This window comes from Callithrix jacchus, chromosome 5 (genome assembly GCF_049354715.1).
Source record: "Callithrix jacchus isolate 240 chromosome 5, calJac240_pri, whole genome shotgun sequence".
NCBI lineage: Eukaryota > Metazoa > Chordata > Mammalia > Primates > Cebidae > Callithrix > Callithrix jacchus.
The window spans coordinates 24,534,720-24,559,088 of record NC_133506.1 but is presented as its reverse complement, the minus strand read 5'-3'; the positions used below and the strand labels follow the sequence as shown (position 1 = coordinate 24,559,088).

The 24,369-nt window shown below is 48.7% G+C and overlaps 1 protein-coding gene across 2 annotated transcripts in view; it reads left to right on the top strand.

Moving 5' to 3' along the window:
- BFSP1 (beaded filament structural protein 1) overlaps positions 1-24,058 on the top strand; it is a 36,923-nt gene extending 12,865 nt beyond the window's left edge. Inside the window, exons 3-8 of one of the 2 annotated variants that reach the window (XM_035298403.3) lie at positions 3,532-3,627; positions 6,949-7,041; positions 10,737-10,844; positions 19,016-19,236; positions 20,877-20,962; positions 22,935-24,058. In XM_035298403.3, the coding sequence (XP_035154294.1) occupies positions 3,532-3,627; positions 6,949-7,041; positions 10,737-10,844; positions 19,016-19,236; positions 20,877-20,962; positions 22,935-23,890 (1,560 nt within the window). In that variant the 3' untranslated portion in view covers positions 23,891-24,058. Of the gene's footprint in view, positions 1-3,441; positions 3,628-6,948; positions 7,042-10,736; positions 10,845-19,015; positions 19,237-20,876; positions 20,963-22,934 lie in introns of both variants that reach the window. The other variant, XM_078371418.1, reaches the window with a different exon arrangement.
- Positions 24,059-24,369: the final 311 nt, after the last annotated feature.

Sequence of the window (24,369 nt, the reverse complement as noted above, 5' to 3'; positions counted from 1 at the left end):
GGGGTAGGAACACCCGGATTTGCAGTAGTGCATCAGTCTGGGCCTGATGTCCCCAGGCTGAGCAGCACATGCCTTTTGGAAAAAGCAACCCTGCAGCTGAGTTTTCATTGGACCCTTCCTCACTATCCCTGGGTCACAGGATGTGAGGACCCATCATTAAGGGCCCAGAATGGTAACCCCCTGAAGGCAGAGCTTGTTAAAGGTCAATGGCTAATTAATTAAACACATGAATGAACTCAGAAGCTAAGTCCCATAGTTAGAGTTCATATTCTTGTAGTTTGAACAGTTCAGTGTCCTGGATCTGGAAAAATGTGTCCCTTTTTGTAATTTGGTACATTCTTTTATTTCTGATTTAAAACAAAAAAACTTTAAAAACTTCAGACCATATGTAGATTTATTGAAGGGAGCGGATTTCCCATGAGCTCTTGCTTCTCTCAGTGGACAGCGGTGCTGGTGGCAGCAGGGGCCCAGTGCCAGGGCCAGGAATCAGGAGGAGACTTGGAGGGAGCAGGTAGGAGAGTCCAGGGGCCAGGGTGAGGAACACCTTTGGACACTGGTGTCCTTCCCCCTTCTGTCGAGGTTTCCTTACCTGGGAATGCACCCTGGAACAGAAACCTGGAGGAGCACTGAGGAGGAGCAAGATCTCCCATTGCTGAAAATTGCTCCCATAGAGCAGTGCCATGCAGCATGGCGGCCACCAGCCACACATGACTGTGGAGCACCTGCAATGTGGGGAGTTCGAATTGAGATGTGTTATGAGTGTACAATACACAGCAGTTTCAAAGACCTCATCTGAAAACAAGAATGGAAGAGATACCACTATTAATTTATTGATTACATGACAACACAATATTTTGGGTATACTGGGCACAATAAAATATATTATTAAAATTAATTTCACCTGTTTCTTTTTATTTTATTTACTAAGGCTACTTCCAGAAAGTTTAAAATTGGCCAGGCATGGTGGCTCACATCTGTAATCCCAGCACTTTGGGAGGCCAAAGTGGGTGGATTACCTGAGGTCAGATGTTCAAAACCAGCTTGGCCAACATGGTGAAACCCTGTCTCTACTAAAAATACAAATGGCCAGGCATGGAGGCTCACGCCTGTAATCATTAACTAAGTGTGGTGGTGCGTGCCTGTAGTCCAAGATACGTGGGAGGCTGAGGCAGGAGGAAGCGCAGAAGGAAATGTTTTAAGTTACATTCCTAGGGGTTGCAGACTGACTAATTTGATCTAGCACAGCTCATAAGTTCTGTAAGATAAAATCATCTGTTCTCCTGGGTAGATCAAAGAGCTTCAGCAGTTTGAGTTGGATGAGGGTTGGCCACTCTCTACAATCTTGCTAATGCTTCAGAACAAATTCACAGAGAGAGATTTGTTAAATATTAACATTTATTGTGATACAGGCCCATACAACCTGCTCTGTAGGCTCCTTGAAGTCTCAACTCTGGTGTCGGAGGTGCTAAGAGATCACCTTTCATGGAAAGCTCATTCAAGGCAGAGGCTACAATAGAGTCAGAATTTCAGGATCTTTACTGCAGCATCAGACAATTAGAAATCTTGCTACAGCAGTGGTCTTTCACAAGAGCAGTTAAGCAACCAAGTGCCTTTGTGTGTGTGTGTGTGTGTGTGTGTGTGTGTGTGTGTATGACAGAGTTTTACTCTTGTCATCCAGGCTGGAGTGCAGTAGCGCATTCTTGGCTCACTGCAACTTTCACCTCCTAGTTTCAAGTGATTCTTCTGTCTTAGCCTCCTGAGTAGCTGGGATTACAGGCATGTGCCACCACACCCAGCTAATTTTGTATTTTTAGTAGAGACGGGGTTTCTCCATGTTGGTCAGGCTGGTCTCCCGACTTCAGGTGATCTACCCACCTCTGCCTCCCAAAGTGCTGGGATTACAGGCGTGAGCCACTGCACCTAGCCCCAAGTGCCTTTCTTCCCTCCCTCCCTCCCTCCCTCCCTCCCTTCTCTCTCTCTCTCTCTCTCTCTCTCTCTCTCTCTCTCTCTCTCTCTCTCTCTCTCTCTCTCTCTCTTTCTTTCTTTCTTTCTTTCGTCTTGCTCTGTAGCCAGGCTGGAGTGCAGTGGCACAATCTTGGCTCACTGCAACCTCCACCTCCTGGATTCAAGCAATTCTTCCGCCTTAGCCTCCCTAGTAGCTGGGACCACAGGCACACGCCACCACGCCTGGCTATTTTTTGTATTTTTAGTAGAGACGGGGTTTCACCATGTTGGCCAGGATGGTCTCAATCTCTTGACCTCATGATCCGCCTCCCAAAGTGCTGGGATTACAGGCGTGAGCCACCGCGCCCGGCCCCAAGTGCCTTTTTTAAGAGTACAGTCTCAAGGCCTTGCAAGAACCGAAACCCTAGTAGCACAGGGTGGGGAGCGTCTACATCTCATGGCCAGTCCACATATCGTGACTGTCGTACTCTGTTTATCCGAGTGTGGGGAGTGTCTCTCACATGTTTTAGCCAAACTACATGTCCCCCTTGATTAATGAGAGCCCATTGCTAATATTCATTATGTTTATTAGCAAGTCACTAATGAGTCAGTAAAAATCCGCTTCCCAAGGCCTCAGGTGTTGGCAGGTGTGCATGGCAGAGGTATCTTGGGAGAATGGGGAATCCTGATGAACCCACGTAATGCTCACAGTGAAGGTACTGAAGTATATGAGTCACTTCTGGACATCATAGCACAATCTTGTTAAGAGCATGAACAATTCTTTCATACCTATTTGGTGTATTCAAGCAAGATCAATGAGGTAAGAACCAGTGAATTATCAGAAAGTTTCCTGAGAAAATCCAGCCTTTTGTGATAAATGTAATTTCCATCCTTAGAGGAACAAACAAATGCTATTCACAAAACAGTCATTCTAAAAAACACATGTTTGTATTAAAGATGCATCCTCTCAAGGGAAATGTTAACAGTCCTTGGGAAAAAACTATTAGAATACAGATTTCAGGATTTAAGGGAAAAGGATTTTCTTTCTTTCAGTCTTAGAAACCCAACTCACTGATGATAAGCTATAGAACAAATATAGAGGTTACTTAAATATTAAGGTTATTTGGTATGCAAATGCACCCTGGCACTCTGATCTTTCTAGTTCAAGGTTACTTACCCCTGGCCTTATTGACACTTTAGGCAGGAGGATTCCTCATGTGCAGGGTTGTGGGGGGCTGCTGTCCTGTGTATTGTAGGGTATTTAGCAGCGTCCCTGGCCTTTACCCAGAAGTTGCCAGTGGAAGGACCCCACCACTCAGGTGGTGATGTTTAAAAATGTGTCCAGACACTGCCAAATGTCCCCTTGGGGGCAAAATCACCCTCTGCTGAGAATTGCTATTCTAGAACAGGTCCAATGGGCTAAGCCATTGCCTTGATAAAATGCATAATCTTGGACCCATCCCAGACCTACTGAAGCAGAGTCTGCATTTCACTAAGCCCCCAGGTGGTCTGTGTGCTCATATGCTCACCAGCTTTACCCCGTGCTTCATGGTGCCTGTGGCCAGGGATGTGTGGCTCTCATTGCAGGAAGCTGATGAAGCCTTGCTGCATAACCTGCGCCTTCAGCTGGAAGCCCAGTTTCTGCAAGATGATATCAGCGCGGCAAAGGACAGGCACAAGAAGGTAACCATGACCCCTTGAGGCCTTTCCTCTAGAAAACCCAGTTTGGGTTCGGTCAGGTAAGCCCAGGGCACTGTGGCTGAAAATGGAGACCGTGAGAGTGGCCTACCTTTGTGCATTTTCCCTTGAACCAAATAGGGATGAATTGGTCGCTGGATAGGGCTTAATGAACTCTAGCCGAGCTTTGAAGAGTGGGCAGTAGTGGGTGTGTTTTGAAGGCTGTGGTGTTGGGAACTAGTATCTACGTTGTACAGTATAATTTACAAAGTGATTTTATATAGATCTGTTTTCATTAAACTGCAGTCCATCAACTATTTCCACTCAGAAAATACATTAAAAAGTCTTGTTTTTCGCTCTCGCCTCTGAGCCGGTTAATGGCAGGAGCACATTATTCAGGAGCTTCCTTTTCTGCAGTGCTCAGACTCCCCCAGCCTCCAGCAGTTCCTCACAGGCCTGACTTTGGGGGGCACTGGCATAATTGAAAGATCAGATCCTGCAGCTGTTTGACCATGGGTGAGTGGCCTGACCTCCCTGAGCTGCTTTAAAATGTAAGTGCAGGCTCTCCTTCCTGGCAGTGGTGTGGGTGATCTAGTGGCCTGACCTCCCTGAGCTGCTTTGAAGTGTAAGTGCAGGCTCTCCTACCTGGCAGTGGTGTGGGTGATCTAGTGGTCTGACTCCCTGAGCTGCTTTAAAGTGTAAGTGCAGGCTCTCCTTCCTGGCAGTGGTGTGGGTGATCTAGTGGCCTGACCTCCCTGAGCTGCTTTGAAGTGTAAGTGCAGGCTCTCCTTCCCAGCAATGATGTGGGTGATCTAGTGAAGATCCCTGGGGCCCCAGGACTTTCCTCTCCAGGAGCTCTGGCCTCCTTCCACTGCTGTGTCTGCAGCTTTGCCTGAGGACTTCTCCAAGCAGCTGCAGGCTGCTCTGCCTATAGGCAGGGTATTGGGGAATTCCTGTCACTGGGAGCAGGGAGCACTCTCAGCTGGAACTGTTGGGAGTTGGTATATAAACACCCTAGCTCCCTCTCGCCTTTGTAGACCAACTCTGAGGCTTTTGTTCTGCACTGGCACGCAGAGATCCTCACCAGGACTGAACTCCAGATGCCCACAGTAGCGACCCTTTGGTAATAGCCCTTGCTGACTGCCCTCCCTTCCTGCCTTTCTTTCCCACCCCACCCATCATGTTTCCTGACATCATTGCCCAGTCAACTGTTTACACTCAGATCCCTCTCCCAGGGTCTGCTTCTGGGGAAACCCAAATTAAGACAATGTGGGAAGACAGGTAAGCGCTTAGTGAACCTCCAATTCCCTTCCTACCTCAGTGAGTATCTGTGTCAGTACACCAGGCCTGTCTGCTCCCATCGGGGTCCCTCCAGCTTTCCATCAGGCCCAGCCATTTCTCCTCCCCACCTACCTTGTTGCTTCTGCTCTACTTGATGGAATCCTGGGAGTAGTGCCTGGGAGCAGTTTTGAAGCAGCCCAAATAATTCTTCCAGGCCATTTAGGATGATGATATGATGATGATGTTGGTGATGGTGATGATGATCATGAGGATGATGGTGAAGATGATGGTGATGATGATGGTGAGGATGTCGATGATTGTGATGATGATGGTGAGGATGATGATGATGGTGAGGATGGTGAGGATGATGGAGATGATGATGGTGAGGATGATGATGATGATGGTGATGATGGTGAGGATGGTGATGATGGTGAGGATGATGATGATGGTGAGCATGATGATGGTGAGGATGATGATGATGGTGATGATGGTGAGGATGGTGATGATGGTGAGGATGATGATGATGGTGAGCATGGTGAGGATGATGGTGATGATGGTGAGGATGGTGGTGATGGTGATGACGATGGTGATGACAATGGTGAGGATGATGATGGTTAGGGTGATGGGGATGGTGAGGATGGTGAGGATGATGATGGTGATGATGATGATGGTGATGATGATGGTGAGGATGATGGCTCACACTGTGAGGCTCTCCTGCAGTATCTCAGCAGATCCCAAGAGCAGCCTTGTGAAATAGTGCTCAGGTCAGGCTCCCTATTAGCAGAGCTCTAGGCAGTGATTTTTTGTCATTGATGTCTTAGTGGAGGGCTCAGAGGAGAAGGGGAGGAAAAGGGCAGGACAGGGCAGGGAGCAGAGCAAGGATGTGTCCTCAGTTGGAGTCCAGCTGTGGTCTTCTCATGATCCCATGGAAACTCTGGAGTGTGAATGTGAATTACACCACAAGGAGTCAGAGAGTTGGTCTTTTGTACTCCCGTGCCGTAAGAAATTGGCCTGGGTTGGGGATGAGGCAGGGCCACTGGGATCAGGGAGTCTACTGCCATCCTGCAGGTTTAGAATTTGCCTGGTGGCTTTCTGGACAAGATAACCATTTGTTGGCCAAGGGCTGTTTTCTGGACAGTGCTGTGTTATTTGTCATTACTCACAGAGCTGGGGACAGGGTCACTGGCTGGTAAAGGGGATGAGGCATCCCTACAGGTGGTTATCCCTGTTTTATAGAAGATCTTGCATTTTAGGGGAGGTTTAAATAGCTTGCCTGAGGTCATACCTAGTAAATCTTTTAGTCCAGGCCTGATTGACCAAAGCCCCTTCTTTGAAACACTCCTGGTGTTGGAAAGGGTACTTTGTGCCCTCCAGGGCCTTTTAATTAATTTATTTGTGACATGGGGGCTCATTCTATCAATCAGGCTAGAGTACAGTGGTGTGATCACAGCTTGCTGCTCCTTCCACCCACCCCTGGCTCAAGTGATCCTCCTACATCGGCCTCCTAAGTAGCTGGGACCACAGTTGCACACTGCAACACATAGTTAATTTTTAAAATTTTTGTAGAAATGGGGTCCCACTATGTTGGCTAGGCTGGTCTCCAACTCCTGGGCTCAAGTGATCCACCCACCTTGGCCTCCCAAGGTGCTGGGATTACAGGTATGAGCCACCATGTCTGGTGGGGGGATTTTTTTTAATTTTTTTGTGCCTCTGCCACCATGGGCTCTGTGAAAGATGCAGCAAAGCACCCATGTAACTGAAGAGAAATAGTGAAATAAAGCAGGCCTTAGTTTATTCATCTGCCCTGTTGTTCTTGTGAGGATTAAAGGAGACATGAAATGCCCTCTACATGGTGGAAACATGTGGGCAGGCAGGCCCACCACGGCAGCACACGCGCCACACTCTTCTACTTCCTGAACCTGGTTGTGGTCTGTCCTGTCTGTGAAGGTGAAGTGTGTGGAAGTGTCCATTCCTGTGCTCATCTAGTACTAGAAGGAAAAACAGCATGGCTCAACTTACAATGAGAATGCTTTCCCTCCCCTACAGAATCTTCTGGAAGTTCAGACCTATATCAGCATCCTGCAGCAGATCATCCACACCGTTCCTCCAGCATCCATCGTGACGAGCGGGATGAGGGAGGTAAGAATTGGAACACAAAAAGGCAAACCAGCCCTGGAGAAGCTGTATCTGGAGACTCCCAGGGGAGGGCTCACAGGTTGGACTGGGAGGGCAGCCACCGGGGGTCCACTCCCCACTCCTGCCTTGTATCCTCATCTGAAGTTTGTTCTTCTGATCTTTTACTCATACTGTGAATGCCAATGTTCAGACATGTGAGGACGTAAACTGTGTCCTTGACCATTTTCTTTGGTGTTTTCTCTTGAGAATTAGGAGCTGTTCTTTCTTGCATACTTTATAAGAAATGACCAACCTGCTTTGCAAAGCGGTGTGCCATTGTTGCATCTCCACCCGCAATGCGTGAGGGTTTCTGTGGCTCCCTGTCCTTGCCAGCACTTGGTATGTCAGCTTTTTCATGTGTCTTTGCTCTTGTAATGGTGGTGGTTTTCATTTGCATCCCCCAATGACTAAGGAAGCTGAGCATCCTTTTGTGCACTCATCTGCCACCCTCATAGCTTCTTTGTGGAAATATCCGCTCAAGTCTCTTGCCCATTAAAAAAATTGGTTGTTTCCTTGTTCTCCCTATCAATCTGATAATGAATTTCAAATGCAGAGAATCTCAGATAATTAGTGAAAATATTTTCAAGACAGAGCTCTGCTAATGATCAGGTGAGCCTGTGGCATGGAAACTAGTGGAAAAGGATGGAGATTGTTGAAGCTGATTTGTAAAAACTAAAGATTTGGATATGAAACATTATTTCTGATATGAGGTTCCAGATTCCTACTTCATTTAGTTCTCTGCTCAGCAGGATAATACTTTTTTTCTAATGTGGTTTATGGAATTTTGTGATGCAGAGCATGATATATATTTATATCAGTATATATATATATATGTATATACACACACACACATACATACATATATATATATACTGACGCTGAGTGAAGTGGCTCATGCCTGTAATCCTAACTACTCATGATGCTGAGGTGGGAGAATCACTGGAGGCTAGGAGTTCAAGACTAGCCTGGACAACATAGCAAGACCCCATCTCTAAACAAACAAACAAACAAACAAACAAGAAACAAAAACACCACAAACACTGGGAATGATGCAAATTAAAATAAAAATGTTACAGTTTCCCTTCTCCAGAGGTTTTGGTAGGCTAGTACAGCGTTTGGTGGATTGGTCAAGAAATAAGGTTCTGGGTCTTTTTGCAAGGATGACCTAGGATGGTGGCTCTGAACCCTGGTGATATATGCAATTGCCTAGATGTATGCTCAGGCCATGCTCTGAGTCAGTGAATGGGCTTCCTGGGAGTTGGGGCCTGCCCAGGAGCAGCATGCAGGGAAGCTGCTGCAGAACTCATGGGCTGGGGTCACTGGCTGCCTGAACTTTTTTATCTTAATTGTTTTATACAGAGCTAAAGAAATCCCCAAATTTGCTTTAGGAGACACTTTTTTTTTTTTTTTTTGAGACGGAGTTTCGCTCGCGCCAGGCTGGAGTGCAGTGGCGCAATCTCAGCTCACTGCAACCTCCACCTCCTGGGTTCAAGCGATTCTTCTACCTCAACCTCCTGAGTAGCTGGGACCACAGGCGCATGCCACCATGCCCGGCCAATTTTTGTATTTTTAGTAGAGATGGGGTTTCACCATGTTGGCCAGGATGGTCTTCATCTCTTGACCTCGTGATCTGCCTGCCTTGGCCTCCCAAAGTGCTGGGATTACAGGCGTGAGCCACCGTGCCTGGCCAGGAGACACTTTTGAACCCTGCAAAGTATCATCTAAGAGACAGGAAAGTTATTTATTTATTTATTTATTTTGGCATTCATGAGGGTATTCTTGTTCGAATTGCCTGTCGATTGCCATTTCGGGATCCTGTTCTCCTTAGTGGATGTAATCGAAGTTGCTACAAAGGCCTAAAAAAGCTTTTCCTGAAGCTTTAATTTTCTTTGCCAGATATCCGTCTCCAGAGATGTTATTTTTATTTTTTAAACCCACTTTTGTCCTGTATCTAAAAGGTGTTTTACATCCTAGCATACCTTTTGAATTGGATCATCTTATTACCTTGCAATAAGATCCTTCTAAGTCATAAGTAGACAGACATGGGGCTGACTCGGATGTCATCACCTGGGCTTGTGACACGTGCAGAGCATACAGCCCAGGCTCAGTCCCACTGGGCCAGAATCTACATCTTAGCCAGATCCACAGGGACTCATGTGCATGCTTGGGATGGAGAAGCACCGATTGAGAAAGCATCATATCTTTATGAGGCTTAGCTAAGGAATTCTACAATCAGGTTAGACTGGGGTTGTGGATCTGCACTGTGTCTACTGGCATCCTGCAGGTCTAGAATTTGCAGAGCATAGCGTATTTTCAAATCTGATCCCCAGGGATCAGCCGCCTCCTTATCTGTAGCTTTGAGGCAGGGACTGAGATACAGAGACTGAGAAGCAGAGTGGAAGGGAGAGAGAGAGAGAAGGAGAGAGAAGGGGGAGGGAGGCAGAAAGAGATGGAGAGAAATGTATGGCTCCTTGCTCCGAGAAACACAGGAGGTGCCAGAGACCATGGAGGAGGCCCCTGCAGTATGGCCTGAGTTGCACCTTCTCCACGTGGTCAGGGCAGAGACTGACCCATACTTCCTGCATGTTTGTCTTGCCCCCACTTCCTGTGTGTCTGTGTCGTTGCTGCAGCCACTTTATAAGGCATTTGAAACAGAGGCCGCCTTCCATTCACGAGCTTGGACACAGGAACCCTTGGTGTAGACTTGGTGTTTGATTCTGTGGGCTTCGAGTCAATGTGCTCTGTGTCAGAACTCACAGCTGTTGAGCAGTCAGGCCTTTGTGAAACAATCTGAGTATTTTTGAATAGACTTGGAAAGGCAGGTCAGGAGACAGGCACCTGCTTGGCAGAGTGTGGAGAGGTCGGAGGATTTCCTTCCAGCCATTCTCCAGAGTGCTGCTTCCCTTTCACCCACTGGGGTATGACTCCTGCTTTGTGCTGCGCTGATGTCTGAGCACAGCACGTGGCCAGCGGCTCTGCATGACCTTTATCTTCTTAGACACAGCACATAGAACTGAATGGGAGTCTGCATTCTAGGTTTTCCTTTTTACAGAAGGAAAAACAGAGGGTTTGAGAGTCAAATGCCTTTTTTAGAGTCTTTTAGCAGGTTCGTGGCATAGCCAGGTCTCCTGGTACTTGATCCCAGCGTTTCACACTCCCAAGGAGGTTCAGACTTTGAAGACAAAGCAAAAGGCATTGATGGCTGTGCTGTGGGCCTGGCTTAGTCTTCTCAAGCTACTATAGGTGGGGGCCGACAGGCAGACATTAACTTCTCACTGTCCTGGGTGCTGGAAGTCCAACATCAAGGTGCTGGCAGAATCAGTGTCTGGTGAAGGCTCTCTTTCTAGCTTGAAGACAGCTACCTTCTTGCTGTGTCTCATATGACAGACACAAAGCGGGTGGAGGTGGGGGCACTAGTGTCTCTTCTTATTCTTACAAAGACGCCAATCCATTAATCACATCATGGGGCCCCCATCCTTATGACCTCATCTAAACCTCACACCTTCCAGAGGTCCCACTTCCTAAAACACAGAATTCAGGGGCTTCAACACAGAATTCAGGTGGACACGGGCATGCCATCCACACCAGGGCCCCACACCGTCTCTGCCCTTTTCCTCTCTGAATGTCCTGTGAGTCTGACTCTGGCCTTCTCTGTGCAGGAGAAGCTCCTGACGGAGCGGGAGGTGGCTGCCCTGCGAAGTCAGCTGGAAGAGGGCCGGGAGGTGCTCTCCCACCTGCAGGCACAGAGAGTGGAGCTGCAGGCCCAGGTATGCTCGAGGCTGCCCCATGTGCACTGGGGCTTCCCACACGTTTTATGGAGGCATCACGTGCAGGCACACGCACTCGGCTTGCGGAGCTGTCACACGCTGAACATGTCCTGTGCTCTGAACATAACGGGGCGTTCCGAGTGGGTGACCAAGCGCCCTGCTCTTCCCTGGATTGTGGGGTTTTCCAGGACACAGGACTTGCACCCCGTAACCTGGCAGGGTCCTGAGCCAGTGGGCACAGGCACCACACTCAGAGGTGCCTCTCGGGAATCCTTTGAGTCATGCCTTCCCCACGGAGGCTTTGCTCGCCTAGTGTCTACCTCATGCAGTCATTTTGCCCAGGTGAAGCTTGGTAAGAATAAGAAGAAATGGACGTTTTTTTATCCTCTACTCGTTCAAAGCTGTGCTTCTGTCTTTTTCTCATGATAACATTTCTCCTTTGGAATTTGATTACGACCTGGAAAGAGCGGTTGTGTCGGTGTTTGCCTCTTTAGAAACGTGTTGGTGGAAAGCTCACATTTCTAACCGCTCCTCACCTTTTGAGTGAAGCTTAATTTGAAAACAAAACAGAAAAGCCCCACAGTGTCCTGTGGCCTGACTTCTTGGCGACTTCCTGGCTCATCTTCCTTGGTTCCTTCCAGTTTTTTTTTTCTCTCTCTCTCATTACCTACAGCAGGTCATTCCGTGGGTAGAGTTCGGTTAAAACGCTGCACCTTTGTACGGCTTCTAACCACATTTGCAAACCAAAAAGTAAGTTGACATTTGGTTTGACAAGTACACATGGGGACAAGAGAACAAAATATGTAAGAATAGCACTCTGTAGAAAGCCTGACCATCCGGAGGTTTTGCGTTTCTCCGTCCTTCCAGGGCCCACAAAATGGGAAAAAACGTGAAGCCACACCCACACGTGGTGCTTTTTATTGCGTTCCGGTGCCCTCCGTGGCTGCTCAGGATCTCATTTTGGGACCTTGGAGTTCACATCCTAATTCCCACCCCCAGCACACGCCGCACAAAACTCACAGTGCAGTAGCCCTCAGGGGCTGTGGGAAAGCAAACCCAGGTCTGTGGTGGTCCCCTGAGCTGACGATCGCAGCAGGAGAAACCAAGTAACATCCTTCACACTCCTTCTCTCGAGACAAACCCTGCCTCAGGGACCACATGCCTCACCCAGGTGACTTGGGCACGTGTGGTTTCTTCTGAGACTCTGACAGAACAGAAGGAGGGTTGGACGTATTTGTGTATGTGGTGTGTGTGTGATGTGTATGTGTGATATATGTGTGACATGTGTGTGAAGTGAGTGGTGTGTGTGTGCTGTGTATGTGACTAGGGAAGTGGATACAAGCCCAGTGTTTTCCAAACAGCTAGTGACAACTCGTCTTTGGATGTCAAATGAACTCAGTAGAATTGATTGGCATGGAAAAGGAAGTCAACAAAATGCTAGACTGAAATATAAGAAATAACAACCGGGTGTGGTGGCTCACACCTGTAATCCCAGCACTTTGGGAGGTCAAGGCAGGCAGATCACCTGAGCTCAGGAGTTTGACACCTGCCTGGGCAACACAGTGAAACCCTATCTCCACTAAAAATACAAAGAGGTAGCTGGGCGTGGCGGTGAGCATCTGTAGTCCCAGCTGCTCAGGAGGCTGAGGCAGGAGGATCGCTTGAACCTGGGAGGCAGAGGTTGCAGTGAACTGAGATCATGCCACTGCACTCCAGCCTGGACAACAGAGTGAGACTCTGGCTCACAAAAAGAGAAATAACAGGGTATACAGCAAGCAAAAGAGAGGATTTGTTTTGTGAAGCCCTTGTTTTATCTATATCCATATGGATTTGTTGAAGTACACACAGACGCACACACACACATTTATCTGCTGTGTAATGACATGCAATGAGAAATGTGGCGTTTGCTGGGGCGGTGGTGATAAAGTTCAAAACCACTGCCCTAGATACTGAGAAAGAAGATGGAGCCCAGTCTAGATGGTAAATTCCAGTTCTGGGACAAAAAGAATGTTCCTGTCTCTATATACGTGTGTGTATTTGTTGAATATAAAAATAAGAAGTTCCACAAGAGATGAACCTAGTTTCTGAGAGCAAGAAATGGAATGCTGGTTGGCTGCGCGTTCGTGTCCTTAGTGGCTGCAGGAGGTCTTGCTGGCTTTTCTCTGCTGCACTCATCTCTACCGCAGGGTCTCAAGCGTCTCTTCTGTGCCGCCTCCTCCACTTCCACCCGAGACCCCTTCTCAGAAAAATGATGGTGAAGGCATAAAATAAAGTACAGATAATTTAAAGGAAACCAGGCTGGGTACGGTGGCTTATGCCTGTAATCCTAGCACTTTGGGAGACCAAGGTGAGTGAGTTGATTGAGTCCAGGAATTCAAGATCAGCCCCATCTCTACAAAACAAAACAAAACTTAGCTGGGTGCAGAGGTTCACGCCTGTGGTTCCAGCTACTTAGGAGGCTAAGGTGGGAGGACTGCCTGAGGCTGGGGAGGTCGAGGCTGCAGTGAGCTGAGATGATTGAGCCACTGCACTCCAGCCTGGGCAATGGAGTGAGACCCTGTCTCCAAAAAAAAAAAAAAAAAAGGTGGGGGGAACTAATTATGTTAAAACAGTTATAAAAATATTACTGAATCATTTCATGTAAAATGACAGATGTGCTTATACTCAGCAGCAGTGGGGCTGATGAAACACGGCTGTGTCCGTTTTCTGTTACTGCCTTAATGAGTCACCACCAGCAGGGGCTTCAACAGTGCACCTTTATCATCGCAGTTGCTAGGTGAGAAAGTCTGGGCGGGTTCCATGGGCTTCTCTGCTCTGGGTCTCGAAAGGTAGAAAGAAGGATGCTGGCCAGCCTGGGTCCTTGTCCGGAGGTTCTTAGGGGAGAATTTGCTTCCAGTCTCATTCAAGTTCTTGGCAGGAGTGAGGACCCTGTATCTGTGCTGGCTGCTGTCCAGGAGTGGCTGTCAGGGCCACCTGTGCTCCTTGGCTTCAGGCCTTTCCATGTTCGGAGCGTGAAGCCTGCCCTGAACCCTCTTCCTGCCTCTCACCTCATTGACTTTGACTTATGCATTTTTCTGACTTCTGTGTTTAGGGCTCCTATGATTGGGGATAATCTTGAATACACTCCTTTTCTTAAAAAAGGGTAACTGATTAAGAACCTGAATTATATCTGCAAAGTCCCTTTTGCCATGTAACATATTCACAGGGTCGCAACAAGAGGCAAAGTTCACGGGGGCCAAAATTCTGCCTCCTTAGCTCTGATGAAAACCCAGACGTGGCTGGGTGCTCCCAGGAGCTCCTGACTCAGTGGATCTGGGGTGTGGCTGCGTGTTGGGGTGTCCCGGTGATGGTACAGGAGCCACACTGAGAACCACAGGGTAGGGGCGGACCCCAGGGCAGGCAGAGAGTTCTACCAGGTCCCCCTGCGTCCTAGGAGTGGGCCTCATTCCAAATGTTTGTGTCTTTGCTGGGTTTAAAGGCCCCGGTGGCCTCCCAGTGTGGCGGTTAAGCTAGAGCTGAAGGAAGATGTGGCTGCACACGTCTGGGCAAGGCCCACACTGTGGCTGGGACTCGGTGAAGGGCGGGCTGCGGGAGAGCGTCTGGTCGCCCTTGGCCCGTGGCAGCGGGTTCCACCTATGGTTAGGGCGTCCGAGGCTTCCTAAACCCTCCACAGCAGGGGTCCTCAGGGCGAGGTCCCCGTCCTAGCAGCGGCGGCACCATCTGGGACCTTGTCAGCAATGCAAATTCACAGGCACCCAGAGCACTGACCCAGGAGCTCTGGGGCGGGCCGGCTTGCCCCCTTTTCCCAAGCCCTGCAGGTGGCTCTGCGGGCTCGGACTGGGAGACGCTGGGCGGAGGATGGGAGGACAGTGCTGAGTTTGGAGCTGGAAGCCTCTCCTTCAAATAAGTGCACGTAGACCCCGAAGATCCCAGGAGAAAGCACTTTGGGCAGGCCGAGAGGAAACGACAGGTAATTCTGGCTCCGTAAATTGCATGGACTGAGAGTTTCTGTGACAGGGAAGTAAAGAAAGTCACTTTTTAAAATTGCAAAGTGGGAACCGCCCATGTCGCATTTCTCGTTAAAGTCACTTAGCACCATCTAGTGGTGTAGTTTGTTTAAGACAGTGTGTAATGAGTTTCTTGCGTGTGCGTGTGTGTGTGTGTGTGTGTGTGTGTGTGTGTGTGTGTAAAAGACCTTGCACCCAAAGGTGTCTGGGGTCCTAAGAACTGAGGTGGGAGCTCGCCCCTCCAGATGGGGCAAGCCTCAGGCTCCTACCTTTGTCCTGCCCTCAGCGGCTCACAGCCCAGTGGGGAGACATAAACTAGGCAATCTAACAGCCCAGGTGGGAATAACAATCACCTGGCTCTGGATAAAGTTCAGGTTGCCACATGGCTCCTTGGAGGAACCCTGGGCCACCCTCTCTTCTCTTCGTCTCCTGACCCCTCCTGCAGTTTCTGGGACCTGCCCCTTTGTTCATTCCTTCTCTCCTTTCTGGAAGTCCCTTTCCTTCCTTGGTTCCCAGGACAGGTCCTACCTCCTCTTGGCAGCCTCTTCCTCCCTCTGAGGTGCCCTGGGCATGCCTCCTCTGCTGGACTACAGGCTTCTGGGGAGGGTCTGTGTCTCATTATCCTCAGCCAGGATGGTGCTGGGTGGCACTGGACACCATGCCGCAGTGGCTCTTGTCACAGGCATCTCTGTTCCTGTCCAGCTCCTAAGAAAGGGGGCTCTTACTGTTTTTCCTGAACACCCCTCTTTCTGATGAGAGGTTTAAATTGTGGCGCTATAAAAGCCATGTCAATATAGGCATCAGTCAAGTTTTATAATCCAGTCATCGCTTCACTGGATTCAGCAGAATCCTGCAGAGCATCCGTGACCTGTGCAAGGTTGGAGGGCCCTGGGCCTCATGGTCATGCGGGGGCTGGGGGCTGTAGGGACGCCCAGGGCAGGAGCTCCTCCCGAAGTGCTGCAGCAGAGGACCTCTGGCCTTCAAAACATACAGCCTTCTTTACACAGACATCCAGCCTTCATCACACACACATGCACACCTAAGAGAACACCCCACCCGTTCGCCTCTGCCACCACTACCAAAACAAGTCATCACTTCATGAGATAGACAAAGATTGCACTCCACTTGTAGGGTAGAAAGATCACAGGTGACTTACCTGGTCTCCCATTTCCCAGTTAGTGACATTTTGTTTAGTTTAAAACTTTGCTAAGTGAAAACCTGCAAGGAGCGGTCTCTGTGTGGCTCACACTGACTTTCCCATGTCTTCAGAGAGAACAGGCTGGTGCTGGCCTGTTGCTGTGCAGGCACAGGGCGTTTGCAGGGGCCCTGGAGTGTGTGTGTGTGTGTGTGTGTGTGTGTGTATGTGTGTGTGTGTATGCATGTGTGTGTGTATGCTTGCACACTACTTGCCTGCAGCAGGGAGGAGGCTGAGGTGGGGGGCAGGGGTGGCTCATGGTTTTAGGAGGTGTTTCAGACCTTGTAGATTTGAATCCTGCTGTGGTATTTATGGACAAGCCACTTTGCCAGTGTGCCTCAGTTTCCTCCTCTGTAAAGTGGAAATAATGGCAGCCCTCCCACCCCCTGATAACATTGTTGTGAGGTTGATGAGTTGACCCAGCTTCGAACTTATCAGCATGAGCCACTACCCCAATTCTGGGCTGGGGAAGTCACATCCAAAGGGGATGGCCGCCCCAGAGCTCCTGGGTCAGTGATCTGGGGTACATTCTCTTCATATGTAATATTTTCTTTTACTCTTTATTATGGAAGATTTCAAACATAGAAAAGTGAGAGATTACAGGCACATTGGCTCATGCCTATAATTCCAGTACTTTGGGAGGCCATGGTGGGAGGATCAGTTCAGCCCAGAAGTTCAAGCCTGGGCAACATAGTTAGACCTTATCTCTACAAAAGATTTTTACAAAAAATTAGCCAGGCATGGTGGCATGCACCTGTGGTCTCAGCTACTGAGGAGACTAAGGTATGGGGGATTGCCTGAGCCCAGGATGTAGAGCTTCGGTGAGCTCTGATGGCAGTACTGCAGTCCAGCCTGGGCAAGAGAGTGAGACCCTGTCTCAAAAGAGAATAGTGAGAATAGTCTGTCTCATGAGCGCTCCCACCCCATCCTCCAACATGGCCCCTCTTATGTCCTCCACAGCCCCACACACTTCCCCCACCATGTAATTCCAACCCTTCTTTGAGATTTGGGCCTCAAAGGGGTCTTTTAAATCTCCTTATTCCTCGGAAGTGTTTCCTAGAATGCGTGGACACTCTGGTGTGGGTGAGATGTGGCTGCACCAGGCATTAGTGTGACTTGTATTTGCCATTACAGGCGACTGTTTGAATCCAGATTTCTTGAGAGGAACAGAAACCAGATCACACTAGCTGAAACAGGAAGGGGACTCTTGTTTCATTCAGAAGTAACTTTAGATTGTCGAAAAGTTGCAAAACAGCACAGTGGTTTTCGATATATAACTCTTACCCAGCTTTCACCAAACCGTGGGTGGATGATAAAAACCTGGAAATGAACAATGATCCTATCTTATTAGTAGACTGCACTACAGTCTCAGCAGTTGCCTCATTTGTGCTTTTCCTAGTCCAGATCCTACTCACATTTAGATGTCATGTCTGGCTTGTCTCCCCCAGACTGGGAGGTTGCCCAGGCTTTCTCTGTCTGTCACGGCCCTGATGCTCTGGAAGAACCCAGACCAGTGGCTTTCGTGGCACATCTCTCCGTTTGGGTTTCACTGCTGTTTTCTCAGGGTTAGATGGAGGTTTTGGCAAGACCCCATGCAGTGACGCTGTGTCCTGAGCATTGCAGCATGTGGACGTGTCCTCATACGGGTGACATTAACTCTGATCGCCTGGTTAAGGTGCTATCTGCCAGGTTTCTCCACTGGAAAGGTACAATTTTTTTTTTTTTTTCAAAGGAACAGGGTATAAAAGGCAGGGCATGAAATCTGAGAGCACGTGTGTGTCAGGAATTAGAAACCAGGAACTGGGATCTGAGGCAGCTGTTCTCTGTCTCCTTTTCCTCCTCTTCCTTCTCTTGCCATGGCTGCCTGTTTAATTTCTGTTTGTCTTTGCCTTTTGGCTTCATTTCTTTTCCTCTCCAAACACTCACCTTTCTCAGCTTTGCCATGCACACGAGAGCTCAACGCTCCAGAGCGGCAGCCTCAGACCTGTTCATGTGCCTCTGTAGTCTAGAACCTGCCACAAGGTCTGTGATTTCTGAGACCCCTTTGCAGATTCCCAGGAGAGAAAGAGCATGACAGGCCAGCCTGAGTCAGGCCCACCCCTGCTCCTATAACTCTGCACAGGAGAATGGGCTTACCTTGTTGGTGGGACTCTGCCTGTGGATGGGTGGGGCTGACATCAGACACAGGGACAACGCAGACTGGACAGACATCTCCCCAACGTGCCTAGCATGTGTACCCTTTCTTCCCTTCCTCCTCCTTCCTGATGCAACAGATCTATGACTGAACACTTTTTTTTTTTTTAAATAGAGTCTTGCTCTGTCATCCAGGTAGGAGTGCTGTGGCATGATCTCAGCTCACTGCAACCTCTGCCTCCTGAGTAGCTGGGATTATAGGCACTGGCCACCATGCCTGGCTAATTTTTGTATTTTTAGTAGAATCGGGGTTTCACCATGTTAGCCAGGCTGGTCTTGAACTCCTGACCTTAGGTGATCTGCCCGCCTTGGCCCCCAAAGTGCTGGGATTACAGGTGTGAGCCACCATGCCTGGCCATCTTGCTGAACACCTTTGAAAACTACATTTTCACTTAAGGAATTTCATAATCCAAGGGCATAAAGGGTGTAAAGTGAAGATCTGGGTTTTGATGGCAATGATTGTCTTCCAAGGTGTCCAGTAGGTACATTTAGGTCTGGATGTAGGAAATGCCTGTTGTGGACACACACGAAGCACCCCTGCCAGGTGACAAGGTGGGATCCTCTATTAAAAAAAAATTGTTCAAGGACCTAGAAGCTTAGTTTTCATATTGCTTTTTAGCTTAAGGATTTCAACGTGATTCATTGCTAATCTCTAATGGACAGAGAAACACACAAACAAAATAAAACATTCACTGAGTTCAGGTTCCTTTTCCTGGTGAGGTCTGTCTCTTAGGGGAGGAGGGATGGATTTTCTTACAGCGTGTCCTTGCCCACAGACAACAACTCTGGAACAAGCTATTAAAAGTGCCCATGAGTGTTACGACGATGAGATTCAGCTTTATAACGAGCAGATCGAGACACTGCGCAAGGAGATTGAGGAGACGGAGCGTGTCCTCGAGAAGTCTTCTTATGACTGCCGGCAGCTGGCGGTCGCCCAGCAAACCCTGAAGAATGAGCTGGACCGGTACCATCGCATCATCGAGATTGAAGGCAACAGGTGAGAGTGTGTCTGCCCTGTCCCAGCCACTTCTTCCTTCCACAATTCTTTGTTGAGTGCGTACTGCAGAGTGCCTTTGTTGAGTGCCTATTGAGACTCCAGGTACAGTTCTAGGCAGTGGGCATGTGGCAGGGAAGGAAACACAAAAATTCCTGACCCCATGGGCACTGGAAAATGAATAGGGGAGACAGAGGATGAAGGTATGACCAGTGCTAAGGAGGAAGTTCTAGCAGGGAGGAGGGTGGTGGCAACAAGGATGATGCAGGAATGCTTGCAATTTTAAGTAGGGTGGTCAGAAAAGGCCTCACTGAGAAGCCTGTGTTTTGCCCAGAGGCCTCTGGGGACATAAGTGTCCCAGCAGCTGGGATGCCCAGGAGTATTTAATGAGGTGCTGCAGGTGAGTTGCCTGGCACAGAGCCTGGCACTCAAGGGCACTCAGAGGTGTTGATGGTGCTCCTGCTGCACCCTCATGATTCTTAGCACCTCACTGGGTCAGTCTGTGGCTGTCACTACTTGGCTCTCTGGTCTCCTCCGTAGTGGAGCTGTGACTCGATCCCTACTCACTTTAAGACAGCTGGAAAAGTCTCTCTCTCCAGTTATTTCCATATTCTTAGGTGCAGTGGTGTGATTTTCCAGAGAACAGGGAAATTTCCAGGGAATTAATTTGTGATTCTTCACTTCAGTCTTGCTAATTTCCTGGGTTTAGATTGAATGAAAAGAGAAGCCCCACAACTGAGGTCCCCACCTCCTCCCTTCGCCCTGGGTGCTCCGTCTGGGCTGTGAGCACCCAAATGCTTGGCAGGAAAAGCAGAATTTCATTTTTTCTCCAGTGCTGGTCAGTGTATCTGGCATGATTCCAAATGACATTTATGTCACAGTGAACACTTTATGCCCACATCTACAAGAGTAAGTATGGAACTGGCGTTTAAATGATTTTGTAAACATTTTTGTTTTGGGGACAGGGCTTCACAGAATGGTGGCTGGTTATCTCTTTTATTTGTCTATAAGTTCTGATTTTGGTCTAATTTTAAATAGATAGAAATGTTGCAAGAATAGAACAAGAAACCCCTGAATACTTCAGATTCACCAATTGTGTATATTTTACCTCAATTGCTTTATCATTTTTTCTCTATTTACACACACACACACACACACACAGAGACACACACACACAGACACACACAGACACATGCACAGACACACACACGCACACACACAGACACACGCACACACAGACACACACGCAGACACACACACACACGTGTATACATATATATACAAATAAGTTGGCGATATCATGCCCTATTTGCTCTAAGTACGTCACCCTGGGTTGGACCCTAAAAAAATCAAAAAGGCAAAAGAAAAGTACTGTCTAATGGAGAAGTGACATTTCTAGATATAAGCAATCCCCACTTTGTAACTTTTTATAGATATGTTTCAGAGTTTATGACTTGAGCTCAAAGAAATGCTTGTTTCCTTTCTGTCCTCATCCAGTTTGTAAATGTGTATATGGCTGTCTGTTTAGAACGATATCTAATTCATGAGCAGTTTGGTCTAGAGAAAGTTTTTTTCATTTTGCTCAACATTGGCGAGAGTCGCTGTTGCCCCCGACCATCTGTTCGGCTTGTTCTTTCTGCCAGGCTGAGCTCTGCCTTCAATGAAACTCCCATTCCCCTGTTCACCCCGAGCCATGGAGTCTCTCTCAGCACTGGACCCAGTGGGAAAGGTAACGCTCCCCAGCTCTGGGCTTCTGTTTTTTTCTGTCGTGAAAAGACCAAGCGGCTTTCTTCCTGGCTTTAACATTCATGCTGGCTTCTGACCCATCTGGAAATGAAATGCTTTTATGTGAGGGAGGACTCCATCCCACCCTCTGCCCTCTCTGGCTTGCTAAGGGACTGAGCTGACAAGTTTATAAGGAGAAAAATCGACTGGGGGGCTAGGCTACCTTGGGCATGCCATTCCTAATGTGAGGCATTTATTTTGTACTTTTATATTTATGTTTTGACAGCAATAACTTTTGCAACACAAGGCATTTAAAGTACAAGGGGAAAAGTACAACTCAGTATTCGCTTCTTGCTTCCTCACTTTGGCAGTAAGTGAACAGTGGATTGCGTTCCGCCAGCTCCCCACGATAAATCAACGGGTTTGTGCCAATGCACGTGACATGGTGTCCAGTGCAGAGTAGCTGCTTGGTCATTGCTCATTCTCCCCTACCTCAAACCAGGCAGAAACAGCTTGGCTGGCAAATGTGGCTTCTGCCTTCAACATTTGATCTGTGAGACCTCACCTGGCATCGAAATCTCCCAGTTCTGAACAAACCCAGCATTTGGGGAGAATAAGAGAAGGTGATAATGTGGATACTCAGGCCTATAGGGCCTTGAAATTCTTATTTCCCAGACAGCTCAGAGGGCTTTGTGGAAATGGTGTTCCAGAGTCAACGTGGTTGAAAGGGAGTGGCCCTACAGCCGGATGCCCAGGGCCAGGTCTGCAGGTGCGCAGCCCTGCTTGGAGCTTGCTCTCAGAAAGGTCCCAGCTTGGCTTTCTGCTCTGCTAATGCTGTTCTGAAATTCTTAATAATTTGGAAGCAGGGCTCTTGCGGTTTTTTTGTCACCAGGCCCTGAGATTCTGTGCAGTCCTGTAAGCACCTCCTCCTCGCACAGCAGCTCCCAGCAGTTTTCCTGTGCCCTCTCCCTCTCTGCATCCCCTGCTCCTGTGGCTTTGTGACCTGTGTCTGCTGTTGCCAGCTCACCTGGCTCTCTGCACTGTGAGTCAGCCGTGCTTGATGCCCGTGCTTGGTCTGTCTTGCCCGGTGGTTACCAGTGGCAAGGGATGCAGGGGATGACATTTGGATTGAAAAAGTTCAAAATTCACTATGTGGGTGGAGCTGGGAAGCCTCATAGATTATGCTAGGTGAGATTTTCGGGTGTTTTCTTTAACTTTTAGTGTTTTCTTTCAGCTAGTCTGGATGCAGGAGGATGCACTTGGGGACAGGGTATTACTGTCATTTCTGAATTTCATAGTATCATTTCCACTCTTGGCCTGGGAGGAAGGGGAGGCTGGTCACAGGCAGGTGGGATTTATCTAGCTTGAACTAAATATGGAATGAGGTTGATCCACCGTGGACAGGTTCCAAACCCGGGCCCAAGGCCATCTGTGCATGTCGGAAGCCCCCAGGTAGCTCTGCCATCTTTGAAGAAGTCAGAGGAGAGAATAACTTTGAGGAATGGGCTTCTGTGGATCCAAGTGTCTGCTGTGAGCTCAGCGGGCTGCAGTGGGAACAGGGGCGAGGGCTCCCACCAGATGTCAGGACAATGGCTTGGTGAGGGCTCCCACCGGATGTCACGACAATGGCTTGGCGACGGCTCCCACTGAGTGTCAGGACAATGGCTTGCATGCCTTGCTGGGTTCTGCCTGTGTGGTGGTGAACTGTGGGTGTCAGAACACAGTTCTGACTTGGGTTTCCTTCTCTCTGGAAGCCCAAAGGCATCCAGTGACTTGTCCGGAGTCACCCAGCTGGTGTGCAGAGCTGGACCGTAGCCTGGGCTATGGAGTAGCAAAGCCAAGGCCTTTCTTCCACTGCTTCTGCTCCGTATGAGGGAATCCCACCCTAGCACTATAGGCATTTATTTCCAACCAGCGCCTTTTCTTTCTCTCTCAATAACAATTATACTTGACTTTCTGCCTGTGTGTTTTTCCAGATCTTACCAGGGCTCTGCAGGACATAACAGCAGCAAAACCAAGACCAAAAGGCCTCCCCAAGAATGTCCCAAGGAGGAAGGAGGTTATAGCCAAAGACAAAAGCAGTGGAACTCTGGAAGATGCACCATTAAAAGGTTTGGAAGACACAAAGCTGGTCCAGGTGGTACTTAAAGAGGAAAGTGAATCTAAGTTTGAATCAGAAAGTAAAGAAGCAAGTCCCCTGACACAACAAGAGGCTCCGGAGGATGTGCCAGACGGAGCGCAGATAAGCAAAGGCTTTGGGAAAATGTACAGGATGATCAAGGAGAAAGTGAAATCCCCCAAAGAGCCGGAGACCCCCACTGAGCTCTACACCAAAGAGCGGCACGTGCTGGTCACAGGGGATGCCAGTTACGTGGACCCTGGGTTCTGTGTCTCCTCCATTGCAGCCAAAGGTGAGGTGGCTGTTTCCATTGCGGAAGAGTCTGTGCTTTATGAAGGCCAGGTGGAGCCCTCTCCCGAGTCACCCAAGCCCCCTTTAGAGAATGGGCAGGTGGGTCTGCAGGAGAAAGAAGATGGACAACCAGTTGGCCAGCAGCCTGTAGACAAGGAGATTGAGCCAGATGGTGCAGAGCTGGAAGGCCCAGAGGAGAAACGTGAGGGTGAGGAGCAGGATGAGGGGTCCGGGAGACTCTATCCCGAGGTCACACCTGGTGCAGAGGAACCGTCTATACCCCAGCCTCCAAAGCCTGTGGCCAGTCAGGATGGAGTCCAGGGGCTAGTGACTACCAGCAGAAGCCTGCCAGAAAAAGGCCCTCCCAGGGCTTTGGCTTATAAGACAGTGGAAGTGGTAGAATCCATTGAGAAGATTTCCACGGAGAGCATTCAGACATATGAAGAAACCGCTGTGATTGTGGAGACCGTGATTGGAAAGACCAAGTCAGACAAGAAGAAATCGGGAGAGAAGGGCTCCTAAAATGCCCAGGCTTAATGGAGAAAATGTTTTTGGGGCCACTGTAGGGCTAATGCTTTGATAATTTAGAGCAAATGCTAAAAGGGTGAGGGTTCCTGTTTGGATTAGACCGTAGCTGACCCCTCTGGCATTGCCAAGGAAGCCTTCATTAAAACGTTTTCTTTGCGTGCACGTCCTTTGTCTAATTAACAGGGACCTTGGGAAGGTAGGGGGTCAGCCTCCCTGAGGACAAGGATGCTGTGTTAAATGGCCACAAACCATCCTCATTTAGAAAAGAGACATGCTCTTCATCCCGGTTCGTACGTTTCATTAGAGACTCAGATAGCCTCTGGATTTCACACAGAAACATGCTGGTCGATGACATTGGCTCATCCTCATTTCGTTTCAAGCACAAGTGCATGCTTATGTGGACGAGTGTTTTATTAGAGATGAAATGATTAAAAGCGTCTGTTTTAGTGTGGATTCTCCCAGAAGCTAATCCC